The sequence below is a fragment of the Barbatula barbatula genome, assembly GCF_947034865.1.
Source record: "Barbatula barbatula genome assembly, chromosome: 15".
Taxonomy (NCBI): Eukaryota; Metazoa; Chordata; class Actinopteri; order Cypriniformes; family Nemacheilidae; genus Barbatula; species Barbatula barbatula.
Window position 1 is genome coordinate 23,026,718 of NC_136778.1, and position 17,054 is coordinate 23,043,771.

The 17,054-nt window shown below is 39.5% G+C and overlaps 2 protein-coding genes across 2 annotated transcripts; one reads left to right on the plus strand and one right to left on the minus strand.

Annotated features, from left to right (window-relative positions):
- Positions 1–416: 416 nt before the first annotated feature.
- On the minus strand, positions 417–6,982 carry il20ra (interleukin 20 receptor, alpha). Its single transcript, XM_079475415.1, has 7 exons — positions 6,825–6,982; positions 5,713–5,839; positions 5,282–5,487; positions 3,705–3,877; positions 3,185–3,329; positions 2,707–2,846; positions 417–2,566 (listed from the first exon to the last, which is right to left on the minus strand). Exons 1-7 carry the CDS (start codon positions 6,868–6,870, stop codon positions 1,973–1,975), a joined length of 1,431 nt encoding a protein of 476 aa, XP_079331541.1. The 5' UTR covers positions 6,871–6,982; the 3' UTR covers positions 417–1,972.
- Positions 6,983–12,418: 5,436 nt separating this feature from the next.
- LOC306905094 (mediator of RNA polymerase II transcription subunit 23-like) lies at positions 12,419–16,837 on the plus strand (the record flags this gene model as incomplete). Its single annotated transcript, XM_079475479.1, has 10 exons — positions 12,419–13,460; positions 13,612–13,643; positions 13,727–13,814; positions 14,940–15,064; positions 15,160–15,271; positions 15,552–15,650; positions 15,728–15,829; positions 15,931–16,000; positions 16,103–16,215; positions 16,673–16,837. The coding sequence occupies exons 1-10, from the start codon at positions 13,410–13,412 to the stop codon at positions 16,835–16,837; spliced, it is 957 nt and encodes a 318-aa protein (XP_079331605.1). The 5' UTR covers positions 12,419–13,409.
- Between the last annotated feature and the right edge of the window lie 217 nt (positions 16,838–17,054).

Consider the following 17,054-nt stretch of genomic DNA (forward strand, 5'->3'; position numbering starts at 1 on the left):
CAAACAGGTCGAGGGGGAAGAATGAAGGGCTTGTGTCGCGCGCTGGTGTCATGACATGTTGCCATAGAGATCAACTGTTTGTATGTGTTGTTCTGACCGCAAGAGGGCGCTGTTGCACCGGCAACACAATGATCCTCAGTTATTTATATTTAACTCTTTGTTTATTAACATGTCCGACCGTATCGTCTTATAAGAAAGTACAGAGACTATTGGTACAACAACAAAGGCATCGGAAGCCTAAATTGATCGTAGGAGTGATCTTAATATTTAGGTCTGTTTCCCAAAAGCATCGTGACCTGATCGTAGATCTGCGAGTGCTCTGGAGTCATCGTAAAGCTGTAAGTGTATCGAGTGGTCACCTACAGGACAGCCGGCACATTACACCTTTAACTTTATTCAAGTGCGTTGTGATAATAGAAGGTTTTTATTGTACTTTATTTTTAATGAGGGCAGGTAACAAAAAAGAAAATTACAAATACACATCTAAATTAAATGACAGAAAAAAAAGAATAAAATAAGTAGAAAGACTTGGAAAAATAGGGATAAACTTAAAAGAATCTGTCAATGACTTGCTGATGTGCACGAAAACCAGCCATGTATTGGGCATTTCTTGGCTGGTCAGCATGTGGTCCCATAACAGGTGGTCCCTGGTTGCTCCTTATTCTCCTTATTTGTGTGATGTCCTTTAAATCTGGTGAAAATAACCTCTTTATCTAAAGGACATTAATTGTTTTTTTTTTGTTCAGCCATTGTGTCATTGCCTCAGCCTTAGTTGCTTTGTCTTGATTGCTAATCCACATCAGATGACGATTATAAAGTGAAACGTTCAGAGGACACGATTACATATAAGGTTATTTTTCAGCTTTCTTAACTGGAACGCACGTGGAGTTCCGGGAGAGTTCGTAACTTCGCTCGTTGAAAGCGCTTAAGAGTAAAATACATCGTTAATGTGAAACCCGGACCAGGTCAGTAGAGAAGACGCGACAGAGAGAGAGAGAGAGAGAGAGAGAGAGAGACACAGAGAGAGAGAGAGAGAGAGAGAGAGAGAGAGAGAGAGAGACTCGTGCAGCCCGTTACAGTGTAACATGTGTATTATTACACATCTCTCTGGAATAAGATGACATGATTATGTATTTCATACACAGCTGTACTTGTGTTCTGTGTTACATGAAAACTACAAATCAATATTTCTTCACTATTACTGTATTTATTAAATGTCTTCGCAGAAAGTAAACCCAAGACATGATTATCATGTATAATGAAAACAACTGATGATTAGAATAACAGTCTGTCATCAGTCTTTAGCCTATTGTTCAGTTAAAGGATTACAGATTTATAGTTATAAAAAATTAATATTACACATGAACGACTATTTCATCAATTACCTCGCACTGAAAAAAGTCATTACTTAAATAAAAGTTATGGATTATTTATATGCTATTTCCATAAAAATATATGTTATGCCACTTTTTCTCTAAATACACAAAATTGTCTTCTTCCTGCTCTGCACACAATATTCATTCATGATAAAAATATTTCAACAGTCGTGACATAGCAACAGATTCCATAGAGTTGCAGAGGTGTAGATATGTTCAGAAGGAACTCACTGTATATATATATAGTAGAGTGAGTTATTCCAGGATAAACCTCTTTACACTGTAGTCGCTCAGAAATACCAACCGCTATTAGAGCGATAAGCAATGAGGATCCATGTATGACAGAGACCTTGTTAAGTGCATTGCATTGTGGGATTCCATGAGCAGCATACAGGTCAGGCTATACTGGAGGATGAGTAGAATAAAAATAAACTTAAACACAGTTTCTGTTTAAATAAAACCAGACACTATACATTCACATATAATAGAAACAAGCAGACTCCTTCATTTCAGCATGTGTCATCTCTGGAAAGGTGAACAGAAAGTGTTTAGTGTTCTAGCTTCATGTTGTCTGTGACATACAGCACATGTTGAGTTTACTCCGGGCTGGTGTGGATTATAAGACCCCAGGTTCTCTCCATCTTGGTGAAGTCGTCCTCATGCTCCGAGCTCTCCTCTGAACACTGTCTCAGGATCACATTTGGCAGAAGCATCATTGCATCTGGCTCTGTCTCAGCCTCCGTCTGATCTCGGTCCTCCACATCTAAAGGAATCTTCAGTTCGCATATGTTTGGACTCCAGTCCAAAAAGATCTGCGCTTCTTCATTCTCCTCATCGTCCGACTGTCTGGGTTCTGTCCTGTTGACCTGTGACCTGTACAGGCTCATATCTGTTACAGCCGTGGCATGCAGTACGATGCCGTAATCTTCAGGAACCTCATTCTGATGGTCCTGCGGCCACGAGTTGTCCGTCTCTGAGGATTCAGAACCGCCCGGCGCCCCCACGTGCTGCTGCGCGTAACACCGGGGTGCGGTGGCTGGAGGCAGGGTCAACTGTGCTCCGCCCACACAGAGGGGCGGAGGGGAGATGAGTTTGGGTTCCTCTCTAACTATATTGGTCACATTCACAATGATTGTTTGGGGCCTTTCAGGTTGTACAGTTTGATATTTTTCACTAACATGGACCATATCCTAGAATAGACAAAAGAATTCACATTTATATTATGTGTGTGTTATTTGAATGGAACATACTGTATACACAAAACATAACTTCCTTTCATAACAATGAATCTTGTGATGAGCAGTAGAATGTGTGTGTGCGGTCATCTCACCGTAATCTTGGGCCGGGTCTGCTTGTGATCAGTGATGTAGCAGTGGACGAGACCCCCGAGAACAGCGAGCACACACAGACAGAGAGCGGAGGGTAACACACCACCCAGCATAGCAGCCAACAGCTGATCTTTAAACACATCTACATGAAAGAGAAAAATCATCATCATCATCATCATCATCGTCTAAAGAGTGTGAAAATAAACTCCAACATAACGTGCATGCATGCAGGCACACACACACACACACACACACACACACACACACTCACACAGGGTCTGAAGTGTGTAGATGAGGAAGTAAAGCTCAGAGCGTGCAGGGAAAACCCCTGAGCTAGAGCGAAACCTCATGATAGCACACAGTGATAAGGAGGAGTGTTTAAACATACCAAAGGTGAGAAGAATGAAACCAGTGCTGTCAATCAAACACTCCTCAAACCTGTTTACCTTCAGTCAGTGTGAAAGTAAAAGACATTAGCACCTTTAGGCGTCTCTGCACATTTGCGCTGGCTGGGTGTGCCGACCAAAGGAATAGTCTGAGACTGAGCAGAGACCACAACACAGACTTGTGTGGAGAAGTCCAGAGGACCCTGTGTCAACCTGGACGTCTCCAGAAAGAAAGATTGCTGGCAGAAGAAGAAGATGTTTATTAGCAGGGGCTTATCTGTAGAGTCAAAATCTGAAGTGTTATATCTGTATCAAGTTCAGTTACATCTATACACTATATTAATGAAGAGTTTGTTTCCAAAATGAGATCAAAATCTAGTTTTTTATGATGTTATCGTGTTTTATTGTGTTAGTTAGCTGTCTCTTTTTCATTATCAAAACAAACCAACTGCAGTTTGATTAATATCAATTGGAATGTACAATAAAAAAATGTAAGTTTAACTCATTATCTCTCATGTAAAGAGTTGAATCTATAGAGTCATTTGTAGTTGCCTATGGAATGATATGTACAGTATAGAGTTATATTTAAAGCACAGAGAGAATGAAGCACTAACCATGTGTTCTCTTTTGCTGTTGTACACAGACACGTTATAGATCATTTGTGGGATCATTTTCCAGAGGGATTTTCCTTTCTTTGTCTTAGTATTCCACCTGAATGGACCTTTCATTGTGATGTTTATGTAGTTCTGGCCCACCGTCATGTCCACCAGCGGTGGTCCAAGAATGGCTGTATGATAGTAGAGATGAATCTGTTAATCATTACTGAGGGTCAACGTTGTGTGTGATCCCTTTTAATACTCTTATTATGTGTCAAGCTAAACAAGAATTACATGAAGTAAGATAACATGTATATATGTGCATACAAGTTGTGGAAAAAATGAAGAGACCATTTTCAGTTTTTCTGAATTAACCATTTCTCGGTCTGTGTTGAGGTTAAATGATCATTTTTGTTTCATTTTGTAAACTACTACTAATATTTCTCCCAAATTTCTAATAAACATCTTTATTCTATTCACATTTATTTTCTGAAAATGAGACCCGGAGAAAGATGCTCTGTATCTATTCACACCTCAAAGACTCTGACAGGAGTTAAGATTCAGTTTTAAGCAAAACAACAGTTATATTTCAACATTAAGTACATTTTAATTTATTCATTTGGCAGACGCTTTTATCCAAAGTGACTTACAAGTAGTTTTTTACAGTGGCACATTACTGCAGATCAATCAGGGGTAAGGTGTCTTGCTCAAGGGCCCTTCAGTCATGACCTGCTGACACTGAGATTAGAACCTTCTGATCACAAACCCAACACTCTAACCCCCAGGACACAACTGACCCACAGTGAGTGTGAGAGTGTGTGTGAGTGTGTGTGTGTGACAAGTAGTTTTTTTTACAGTGGCACATTACTGCAGATCAATCAGGGGTAAGGTGTCTTGCTCAAGGGCCCTTCAGTCATGACCTGCTGACACTGAGATTAGAACCAGCAACCTTCTGATCACAAGCCCAACTCTCTAACCCCCAGGACACAACTGACCAGTATTAAATTAAAAAATTAATTATGAAAATTAATCAATAATGAAAATAAGCATACATCTTTTTTTGTGACAATCTGGATATTGATGACAGTTTTCATGTGTGTTGTCATGCTGTCAGTCTTTCACATTGCCATTGGAAGACTTTATATTCAAATTCAACAGACACTGGACTGGACTGACCACAATACATCTAGAAATGATGATAAATGAACATTTGAAACGCTCTCTTCATTTCTTCCCGTAGTTGTATATATATATATACACACTAATCAGAATGTGTTTGATTTATTTCAGCACACTGTAAACATGCTTTACATTCACAGATTGTGGGGTTATTCTCCACCCCTGTGAGGAATGTTTCTCTGTTTCTGAACAATACTCATGTTGCCATCAATCACAGAATTCTGATGTGTTTGACCACTAGAGCTAAATGTTATAAACATTAACTAAAGGTAATGAACAAATGTGTATTTGTCAAAGTAATAAAAACAGCATTAATGTGAAAAATGATTGTGTAAAGAACAAAATGTTCTCTTTTACGTTGTCTTTAGGAAACATGACCACTGGAGGTCATTGAGATTCATTGAGGGTAAACTCACTGTCAGTCATGGGCTTGAATCTGGTCGTGGTTTCAGTCCAGATGGATTGAGTCTGTGAACCGACAGCCTTTACTCTGGCATAATAATCCTCCTCCAGGTTAAAGGTCTCCTGAGACACGTCACATTCTGTCTGCTGAATGAAGGTGCACTGCTCCACCGGCCTCCATCTCACCTGTTCACTGTTACCCTCTTCTGCATCACCGTAACTACAGGAACACACAACTCAATCTGCTTGATTCAAATGAATGTATACGTATGCACGCATAAATGTGTTGAAATGGATTCAAATAGGCCTATGTGCCGTACATAAACACTTTTGTTGCTGTTTCCTTGGGAGTTTCTAGGACACTATTCTAAAGCTATACTGTAAAACTACCTCTACTGTAAAAATCACTAGATTTACTTTTGTTTAAAGGAGTAAATGAACTCACACAGCATATTCCACAGCGTAGACGCTTCCATTGAGAGATCTTTCTCCTGGAGTCCATCTGACCATGTTCCTAAAGTTCACCGAGTAGAAGTGGACATTCTGGGGCTCAGGAAGACTCTCATCCGATGCTATAAGAGAGAGAAGATTTTCTGAAAACACATGTGACAGTCGACTTATATCTGTAATAGCCGGAGTAAAGGTTTGCCATTAATAAACTATTAAAGTATAATAAACTAGAGTCTTGCACTGTTTATGAGATTAGATTGCCATGGATGAAACTTAATACTTTACAGCCTTGCTTTGTGTTCTCTACCAAACTTAGAAAATACATTCAACACTTAAAATAAACAAGATTAATAATGTTTTCTGTGGAACTTTGATGAGGATGCGTATGTTCTATAAGTGCATGGACTTTTGTTGTGTGTATAGTAGTGTCAACAGGAAATGAAGTGAAGCTTGGGCATTGTTGAAATAAATCTGATTCCATCAAAGCACAGGAAAAGACACGAGACTAGCGCAGTATCACAGCTGAACACAATCACACTTCCTTCTGTTTATACTACACATCTATATCATCAACATAACCCTGTAAAAAACACCATAAAAATAAGAGTGAAACCTGTTCATATCTGAGCTCTCACATCATATCAAAAAAAAAAAACGGACACATTTCTCTAAATAACTGGTGACTGAATGTTAACTATATTAACATAAACAAATATGCTTGTGGATATAAAACTAATATATATGGCATATCAGTGGTTTAGCATGACTGCATAAAATGTAAATACACACTGATAAACCTAAAGGTCTTTATAATGCTGGTTCCCCAAAGAACTTATGAACCAGAAAAAGCACATCTGTCATCTTTCTATTCAAAACCTTTAATGCGACAGAAACCTTCAAAGCAAACAGTCTGTGTTGGTTGTAAATGCGCTGCTGTAGTAACCATCATATCGATTGTCTTTCTTTCTTTTGCACTGATGGTCGATGAACTTGAGATCGCTCAGTTAATATTAAACCCAGAGATAATGAATAACAAATGATTTGCGACTTCACATGAACTGTGTAGCTTGTGAATATAATGAAGTGAGTGAATGAGATGTGATTTACCTGAGGAGAACAGCACACACAAGGCAGTCAGGAAAACTCTATCCATACTTGAATATAATCATTGTGACCGATAATAACTCTCTTGAACTGAACTGTCACTCACTTTACCTGTTGCTGAGCTGCAGTGTGTGCGCGCTGCTGGGCGGTCCAAAGCGCGTGTGGGCGGGGCTTGAGAAAAACAGACCAACCGCTGCAGAAAGGCGTGGCTTTCATCAGACGTTCTGTAGACGCCTCTTATGACCAAATGACGTTGACGTAAACGTCAACTAGAAATGTTACGTTGGTGTATCAGCGTCAGTGTTCATTCTTTATGTTTCAAAGCATCACGTCTGTTGTCGATAGAAAGCTTCAGTGCTGGTGTGTTGTCAGACTGGTTTGACTGGTTTGACTTCATTCCCTGAATGACATTACCTGACACTGAGAAAAGCAATATTTCCGTATTTCATAGGAAGTTTGAAACTTTATAAAATAAACTTTTACAAGTTTTTATATTGACTAGTAGGCCTAATAAACCCAAAAATAAGAATTCTGTCATCATTTGCTCGCCAAATACAATTCTTTGTTCTGTTAAACACAAGGAAATATCTTTGTAAGACTGTTAGCCATGTTCAGTTCTGTGACATCATCCACTGCCATAGTGGGAATCAAATATTGTATTGAAAGTGAGATTTACACGTGCACAGTTTTATTTTAGCCACACAGACAGTTCTGGGCACCTTTGACTAACATTTATGTCACAGAATTGAAAATGGCTAACATTCTTCCAAATATATTTATACAGGTCTGAAATGACATGGGTGAACTATCGCTTCAATGATCACCACCAAGTCACATTTTGCTAAGGGTGATGATATGTGAGATAAGATTTACACAATAACAAAATATCTAATGCTGAAAGTGCTCTCGCCACAGTACAAGAATATTCTGTAAATTGCATTTTCTCCAGACATAAGCGTTCCTTTTGACTGGATTCACTAATGTATTTCTGCCCTTCTGTTTCAGGACATGTTAATGTGTAATTATTTGCTCAATGGCACATTTAGTTCCTCTGCTGGGGATCTGATAGCAACAGCTCATTTTGAAGTACAAAGAGTTTCTCTTGTGCATGCACACACACGCACGCACATATACACACACACGCACACATATACACACACACACACACACACACACACACACACACACACACACACGCACACACACACGCACGCACATATACACACACACGCACACATATACACACACACACGCACGCACACACACACACACACACGCACGCACACACACACACACACGTACGCACGCACAAACACACACACGCACACATATACACACACACACGCACGCACACACACACACACACACGCACGCACACACACACACACACGTACGCACGCACAAACACACACACACACACAATTTTTACAACCTAATAGAAACCAGATTTTTTATTAAAACATTTTCCTTGTGTGGTCCACAAAGTTTAGCGCAGATGTCATCTACATTTTTCAGACCCTTATCAAACATGGAGATGGAGCAGGGACCCCTGGACATACTGAATAAATTACAGAATTTTAAACATGACCAATAATAAGATGTGTTCAGTACCATACATACGAAAAGGTTTGGTTAACATACTTTGTTATGGTGCTTAAAGATATTAAAATGTATGCAAAATCATACATTTTAATATGTATTATTAACTTATTATTGCATTTTGGTTTTATGCCTGATTTAATAAATTTTTTATTATTTTGATCTCTAATAATAAGGACCCCTGCAGTACCACCCTAGGGGTAAAGTATCTCATTAGTGTACCTACTGATTTCAGGTTGTACTTTCATTGTGGAAATTGTTTAAATCAGGACAAATCCAATTAAAACAAAACACAAATATCAACCAATGGCGCAAAAACATTTAAAGGTTTATAATAGGTTTGACGTACTCTGCCTGAAACATGGCTAAACATAATGTTCACATTGGTCTAAATGAGTCCCTCCCCGTGCATGAACCCCGTTCAGTTGGTGGTGTAGGTGTTGTTATAACAATCTACAGAAATATCCTTATTGTTACTCAGTCAACAGGATGCAGGTTTAAGTCATTTAAAGTGCTTAATCTTAAAGTCACTCTTCCAGATACAATACAAATAAAATGCTATCTCTTGTTTTGGCCACTGATGCCTATAGGCCTCTACGCTTACAGTTTTTCTCAATTGTTTACACACATTTTCTGAAAGCATGCCTCATATTCTCAGAACTCTACACACAAATCAAAAAACACAAACACAATGGGCAAAACCCCTCAATTCTCCTGCAAAATTAAACTTTACATTCAAAACAATGTTCTTTCTTCTCAAAATGGTATTTTGTTTTCAAATGACGCACACAAACCATCATATGAATAGACATTTATAAGAACCAGTTGAACACTGATGTGCTCATTATAAAACACTATGATGAATGGAAAACACTTCTCCATTCATCATAATGACTTTGCTCTTTATATGGTTCAGTGTTACACTTACTACAGTCAGTACATATATAAGTGTTTTGTAAAATATTTTTTGTATATATATATATATATATATATATATATATAAATAAAATAGATTTTATGGTCAGAACAGACAAATACACAATAACAAATATATTTTATTTTTCCAACAAAAACAATGTACAATGTACATCCCAACCAACGCAAAGTTGCACATACAGTGGTGTACATACAAAACAACAGAAGAATTTACTGTATACAGTTACAGTAAAAAGACGATGCTGCATCTTCTCTTGGGTCTGGCCACAGCACCTCATCCACATCTCAAGCAATGTTTTTCAGTCCAGCCATGAAAAGCATCATCTGCTATATCTTCACATGTGTCTTCTATAGCTTGGAGAAGGGGTTTACACATTTGTGACAGGTGTTTACACATGTGATGAGTCAGTGTTCATATTTGAATGGCAGCGTGTTCCTTGTGAAAACAAGACATTTTTCTGCCCGAAAATTGTGCCAAATGCTGAGAATTGTGTGTAGTGTTTTGAAAAAAGTGTGTTTTAGATCTGCAATGTGAGTGTAAAGCAGGAATTGTGCTTGTAGTTTAGCAGAATTGGTTCAGGGGGTTGGTGAATGAGTTACATGTTGTGGTCATTGTGTCTCAAGTACCAATATTTGTGTGTAAACAATCGAGAAAAACTGTAAATTCACAGATTTAATGTCAGACCTATTGGTTCATGCTGACAAAGCACTAATTGTTGGAGATTTTAACATTTATGTAGATAATACAAATTATGGTTTAGAGTTGCATTCATAGATTTATTGAACTCATTGATTAACAAACCCACCCATTGCTTATCATACCCTAGACCTTAGGGTATCTTAGTGATTGTCTTAGTGATTCTTAGTGATTATGAGAATTTTGGGGTTTTCCTGTGTCCCACATTTTATTACGCACTATATCCTGTTTAGTATAAATGTCATTCAGAGTTATGACTTGAAGTGTCTGTACCCAATATCTGTCATGATTCTGCCACATCATGTCATGTTTCTCTTGGTCTCATGACAGAACCTCATGTTTAATGAGGAAAGAGGCGACTATTGTTTATTTGGCTTGCCATACTCTCTCTCCGGTCTCGTCTCTGTTCCCATCCTCTCGTCTCCTCGTTATTGATTCATGCCCTACACCTGTTCCCCTCTTGATTTGGTCCCTTACTACCATTTATATTTACATTTACATTGAGTCATTCAGCAGACGCTTTTATCCAAAGTGACTTACAGAGAGTTCAGGGAGCAATAAGCGATATGTCATAAAAGAGCAATAATACAATAGGTACTAATACAAAGATACTAGTTACAACAAAAGCCAGAACAACACCTGTTGAGAGAAGAGAGAGGGTTAGTGACGTAGTTCATGTTTAAAGTAGTGGTGGGCAGATCAAGACTTCGTGAAGCAATGAAACAGTTGAAGCAAATGTGCCATATTGTGTCGAGGCTTCGAATCAATCCGACACCCGTCTCAACGGTGACAACTAGTGGTCACTTGCAGGTGTTGATCTGAAACAACCTTGACAAGAGCCATTAAAAAATGTGGGTTTTTTATCGTATTTTTCTAATATGTGAAGCTTTTAACATGTAGGCTTCTCACTGTGCATAATGTTATTTCCGTCATTAAAAAAGATTATTAATAAAAGAAAGCCACAATGTCTCACTTTTTTTTGAGATTTTTATTCAAAAATATTAATTTCTCCGCTGTGGAAGAACTTAGCCTACATGTTTTTTTTTTAAATGAGGGGATCATGAGTTCTGGGCAAAAACGCATCATGGAGGTATTTTTTCACTTCCACTGTGGCATCAGGTGTAGCATTGTGTATCATCTGGGTTTCATGGATACGATTATCAAAAAGTTCCCATTAACGGCCCTGTGTTTCTGATGATGATGATGATGATGGGCCTGATGTTGACATCTGTGGCTCTGAATAAAAATGAAAACAGCAATTAGTAACAAATCCTAAACTGACGGCTTATATGAAGTATATATTATATGAATCAGATTACATAACATCAACTGAAACTGCTCACCAAGAGTTGTGTTTGACCGCATCGGCGAAGCACACTCCAGTGTGAGGTGCTTTTCAGCGTCCTGAGCTTTGGCAGGATTTCCAAATGCCACATTTTTAAACCTTGGGTCCAGCAGTGTAGTCAGTGCCAAGCCTCTAAAACTCTCATAACCTCCACATCTGGAGTGCAGACCTTCTTGCAGATGTGAGCCTATGAGCCAAAACAGGAGGACATCATATTATTTATAATAATAATGACAATAATATGACAGTTATGGCCAATTACATGGGTAGTATGGTCATTGTGGGCTACCTAATTGTACAGTTGATTGCTGCGTTGCATTTCCTTTCTCTGTGCAGGCTTGTGCTGCAACATCCTGTACAGCGGTATAAGCTTTGAAGCAGACACTCCCTGTTCCTCTGACATCTCTGTTGTTGCTAGTTTGAATGGTTGCAGTAGTGACAATGATTGTTGAATAATGTCATCCGCAAGACTTGAAAAGTAATGATCTTACAGTGATCCTACCTCAAAGTAATAATGTCTCCATCTGTGTCATGTATAATGCATATCAGAATGTTATGTCCATGTTATCGACAGGGTAGAACGATTATCCCAACCACTAAAGGTAGATTTACAGATAACCCGCCCCAACTATAGTGCACCCTTAAACACACATGATCTCGAAGAAAACAGGTAAGAGAGATAAACATTGTGCCTCAGTATAATATAGCACCACGTGTGCCCTGAAGAGAGAAACGTGTAAACTAGAGCGATCTTTAGGATTGCTTGGTTAGATGGTATGTCATGTTACAAAAAGATACTAAAACCTCTGGATCCTCATACACAACCAAAACAATCCAAGGTTTTATTTTCCCTAACACATGACAGGACATCCCCTGATCACAATATTCCAGCTCAACTAAAAACATTAGAGAAAAGATAGTTAATGGTAAACCTTGAAGTCTGTCCTGTGAACCAATCAGCTAACAGACAGAGAGACTCGTGACCAGAAGATTTACACTGTGAGTGAACTACACTTCAGTAGTTTATTAAGTTACAATCGAACAGAACTACATGGCCGCTTCAACGCGAACACTCTTCAAAAGAATAACACGCAGATTTGTAGCTGAATTGTATTTTTATCTTGTCTTGTGTTCATGTATGTTAGAGGAACAATCGCGCGCGAGCGCGTTTCACTCCGGATGGTTTTCAGCGGCGCACACACGCGCACGATAAGTATACTTTATTTGCTTGAAACAGTATCGTGTCATTTCTGGTCGTTTTCAGTACGAACCACATATATACTCAAAGTTGTTTTCAATAGTTTTACACAATGTTATTAACAACTTATATATTTGAATAGTACACAGTATTAAGAAGTATTCATACGAACTAGAATAATCATATATTCAATGTGCCCACTCAGTGATGTTTTGATGTAAGAAGTCTTTATTCTTTAGCAGTCATGATGTTTAACTTGTGACACTCTCAGTATAGAATTGAAATATTGTATACAATGAGTCATATGTTAAAAATGGATTAATGATTGGCTAACCACAAGTAAAAACGTATTTGACTGCTGGGAATCTATTGGTGGGACGCCATGTCAAGTAATTAAAATATAACAGGATCATATCTGATTGGTTTAAGAGAAACCCCCCCCCCCCCGTCAGAAATGTTACTATCTATAAACACTGTAGCTTTGGGAAGATCTCACTTTGTTTGGCTTGTACAAATAAAGTTAATTCTTTGCCACCTGGACCCTCTTTGTCTGAGTAATTTTTTAAAGCTACAAGATCAACTTTCCACAACAATAACAGAAGCGTGTGTGTGTGTGTGTTCGCTCGTTCGTTCGTTCGTGTGTGTTCTGCTGGAGGAACCTTCGCTGTGTGAGTGTGTGTTTGACACCGGACGGTTTCTAGCGGCGCGCACTCGGTTCGCGTCTGTTCACTGGCTGTAGTTTGTGTTGTTAATGTGCTAGAAACACATGTATGTTTAATCTCATGATCTATCCTCCCGTGACTGACTCAGATCATGGCCGTGCCGATGGAAAGTCAGCTGCAGAGCATTTTCGAAGATGTAGTGGTGAGTGATTAAATTCTCGCATCATGATCATTTATTATTACTATTACAGAAATATATTTACAGCTGGACCACAAAGACGATCAATATACACAATAGATAACATAAATATGGATGAAGAAGAAACTTGTGTGATTTGTTTTGTTTCTATCAGAAAACGGAGGTGATTGATGAGGCGTTCTCTGGGTGAGTGACGTCACATGTGAGACATTTAAACCGTCTGCCTGAAATCTTCATCTGATGACTTGTGAACATTTTGTGTTTTAAAGGATGTTTATGGACAGCACAGAGGATGAGAGGACCAAACTTGTGAGCTGTTTAGGAGCGTTCAGACAGTATTGGAACGGTCTGCCTCAGGTCAGCAGCACATGTCATCTTTACATTTGCGACAAATGTCACGACAAATATAGACGGTTTCATCTTAACAACATAAACAAATGTTATTGCGCATGCGCGCGTTTGTGGAATGCCCTTAACTTCCGGTACACACCCGCAAACAATAAAGTGCTTGTAGATGATTTCTAATAACAAATAATTGAAACCAAAAAAAAAACCTTTTACTTGTCTTAACTTGTCTCTCCAATATAGAATTTAGACTGCGATAGCGATCAGTGTACCATAAAGTTTGTTTAAATGCGACCGAACTACAGGACCCATTCAGCAAATTGTTTATTTAATAAAATGAACATACAACAAAAATTCAACAAATCTTTAATTTAATACAGTAATTATACAGTAAATTAATGATGCACGTAAATATGAACATAAATGAAATAAAATATAAATAGTTTATCTTATTAGACATATATTATTAGCTAAACACAAAGCTGAAGTTAACTGGGGGTCAGGCGTGCGCGTCTATAGAGTGTATTTTTTGTTTAATCTTTCACACTCTACAGGTTTGTTGTGTGAACATATATTTAGAAAATGTGTGTCTGTAATTATCGCTGCTGTCCATCTGAAAGCTTGTATCTCCATTTTTTTTAATTTACATTCACACATAAATCATTATTATTATTTTAGTCATCCTTACCAACACAGTATTTAATCATTGAAAAAGTACAGTGTTTTCTCCATTTCCTGAACAGTAGGCATTTTGACATCTGAGGTTATGGAAGAACAGGGATATGCACATGGCAGTTATCGTAGTCTATGAAATCATGTAAAGCGTCTTCTGGACGTGTGACGTCATCAGGTTTTCACCTGTAAGGCCTGTGGGATACCCTGCAGGATATGTTGAACAATAGGGAGAGAGGCACAGGATGCTATAGAGTCTCAGACCTCCACAATGGTAAGGTGAAACATCTCCGTGAGCTTTCCCATCAAATGCAGCAATTACAGGACTCGCTCTACATCACACACCGCCATCATAGTTCCAAAGAGACCTTTGTGCGATAGCAGACATTTAAACGTGAATGCTGTAGAGACTGCATATGTGTATATCCAGGGTTAATGTAAAACGTGCGTGTGATGTCACTGCAGGATTCACATGATCAGTGTGTGCAATGGATCGTGCGCTTCACTCATAGTCAACACAGTCCCAAACGCATCTCCTTCCTCTATGACTGTCTGGCCATGGCTGTGGAGACCAGCCTCCTGCCGCCCAGGTAAGCGCGATACAAGATTCATCACTCGATCATGTGAACCAGAGGATGACACACAGTGATGTGATTGGCTGACGTGTGTGTCTGTGTATTTGCAGAATGGTGTGTCAGGCTCTCGTCAGTTCTGACAGTCTGGAGTGGGAGAGAACTCAACTTTGGGCCTTGACCTTCAAACTCATTCGCAAAATCATTGGTGGAGTCGACTACAAGGTGCCTGACATCAGTTGCATTAGCATCAAACGGTTTACTCAGGGCGGTGATTGACTGAAATGAATGGCATATATCAGTCGTCTTCATGTGTGTTTGGATGATATACATTAACAGTAGTGTCATCTGAAACGTTACTTAAACCCTCAGATTGACCGCATGAAATCTGTCCTGTATCTGTGTAGTCATTTTTAAGATTTGTTACATTTAGTCCTGTTTTTTTCTTTGTAAATAAACAGGTAAGTGTTGCTCTTTATGAACGTGACGTGTGTTTGTGTATCAGGGTGTGAGAGATTTACTGAAAGCCGTGCTGGATAAGATTCAGACCATCCCAAACTTCGTCAGCTCGGCTGTTGTTCAGCATTTGTCAGCGGCACGAGAGGTACGTCTGAATTCACTGCGTGACAGAGTTTCTAGTATTTCATGAATGTGATGTTTTGTCGACTGTCCTCTGTGAAGGTTGTGGAGTACATACTGGACCGTAACGCCTGCCTGCTGCCTGCGTACTTTGCAGTAACGGAGATCAGAAAGTTGTGTCCAGAGGGGGCGCTCTCACACTGGGTAAACACACACGTTTACAAACAAGAAATGACAAATGCATTTTTAGTGGATGTGTCTGTATTCTCTGAAATGAGAAAAATTGATTTGTTTTGTGTTTTCAGCTTTTGGGCAGCTTGATTTGTGACTTTGTCGATAGCTTCAGACCCACAGCCCGAATAAACTCCATTTGTGGTAAGTTAAACGCACGATCGTCATCTCACAGAATACTGTCACTTATATATCCCATAAGCCCCTGGGCCAGTATGTTTCTGTAAGGGTGTTTGTGTGGTCCAGGTCGCTGCAGTCTCTTGCCGGTGGTCAACAATTCTGGGGCGATTTGTAACTCGTGGAAACTGGACCCAAGCACTCTGCGTTTCCCTCTGAGGGGAATGCTGCCGTATGATAAGGTACTGCTGATGTACACACACCATTATGCCGCGGTCACACTTGACTCTTCCCTCCATTGACTTCCATTGGGACAGACCGGAACGCAAGCCCGTCCAATGATTTTTCGCATTTCGCTGCTTGGCAAAGTTCAAGTTTGGTGAACTCTGACCTGAGAATTCGCGTGCAAGAATGAGACTAATAGAATATCAAAACGGTACAGTGTCACCTCTCGGTACAGAAATGTGAAATCCGAACGATCTTCGCACGCTCAAAGTCAAGTCTGACCGCGGCTTTAGACTACAGAGAAGATGATCGTTCATCAGAAAAATCTCATTCTTATATCCAAAGAAATGTAATTAGCTGACGAAAAGCACTGTGTCTTAACAATCGATCCTTAAAATATCAGAGCCTGCTTCTCACGATGCAGAGGATGACCAACGTTCCTGAGGTTGTGAATGTTTTGTGTGTTTTGTGCAGGATCTGTTTGAGCCGCAGACGGGTCTGTTGAGATACGTGTTGGAGCAGCCGTATTCCAGAGACATGGTCTGCAACATGCTTGGCCTCAACAAACAGGTACCTCTCTCTCTCTCTCAGTTGTCTCCCTCCTCTGCCCCGCTGTCCATTTCCTCTAAAGAGGGCTGAATGCAGAGACATGGACAGATCGGCTCGCTGTAGTCCTGCACCTTTTTAAAGCTCGGCCTCCGCTCGGTCAGGCTAGATCTCTCTCTCTCTCCCTCTCTCTCTTTTTCTCCTCCTCTCTGCTGTCTGCTAGGTAGTTTGGGCCACCCTGTCTCTCTCGTCTCTGGGGGTGTGGTTTGGCTTGATTGACAGGGCCTCCTAGTCACTGTGTTTGTGTTTT

Bases quoted from the DNA above. Each gene is read 5' to 3' on its own strand.
- il20ra (XM_079475415.1), bottom strand. From the start codon at position 6,870: ATGGATAGAGTTTTCCTGACTGCCTTGTGTGTGCTGTTCTCCTCAG. The intron at 5,488-5,712 runs GTGAGTTCATTT...GTGTTCCTGTAG, and splicing joins TACGCTGTGGAATATGCTGT to TTACGGTGATGCAGAAGAGG. The intron at 3,878-5,281 runs GTGAGTTTACCC...ACTATCATACAG, and splicing joins ATTCAAGCCCATGACTGACA to CCATTCTTGGACCACCGCTG.